This window comes from Trypanosoma theileri (assembly GCF_002087225.1).
Source record: "Trypanosoma theileri isolate Edinburgh chromosome Unknown TM35_Tth_67_V1, whole genome shotgun sequence".
In the NCBI taxonomy this organism is placed as follows: Eukaryota; Euglenozoa; class Kinetoplastea; order Trypanosomatida; family Trypanosomatidae; genus Trypanosoma; species Trypanosoma theileri.
Genome location: NW_021639909.1, coordinates 31,015 through 31,306, shown reverse-complemented (window position 1 = coordinate 31,306; position 292 = coordinate 31,015). Strand labels below are relative to the sequence as shown.

General features: G+C 45.5%; 1 protein-coding gene across 1 annotated transcript; it reads left to right on the top strand.

The window, feature by feature from the left end:
- Positions 1–31: 31 nt before the first annotated feature.
- TM35_000671150 (uncharacterized protein) lies at positions 32–292 on the top strand (the record flags this gene model as incomplete). The annotated part of the gene is made up of 1 exon (XM_029031135.1): positions 32–292. A coding segment is annotated over one exon (261 nt), but the record flags the coding sequence as incomplete, so codon positions are not given.

Below are 292 nucleotides of genomic sequence, written 5' to 3'. Positions count from 1 at the left end.
GGAAGCGCAAATAGCCCAGCATCGCGCAGAGTTGTCTCGCACAATGGAGTTTGTTTACAGTGATTACTGTCCATATTGGATAAAATGGTACAAGTTGGATGGCAAAGTTCGGTGGGTGTATTATCAGCTCAAGGCAGAAGGTTATGACAACGTTGCAGCTGAGCTCAAAAGGCAACTAGAAGCGTTTTGGAATCGTATAGAAGAAGAATCCAATGGTGAAGACTTTCGCAATGCGCGGAACGCAGCAGCTAAAGTGTTGCGTAAATGGGAAAACGAGAATGATTGTGCAGGC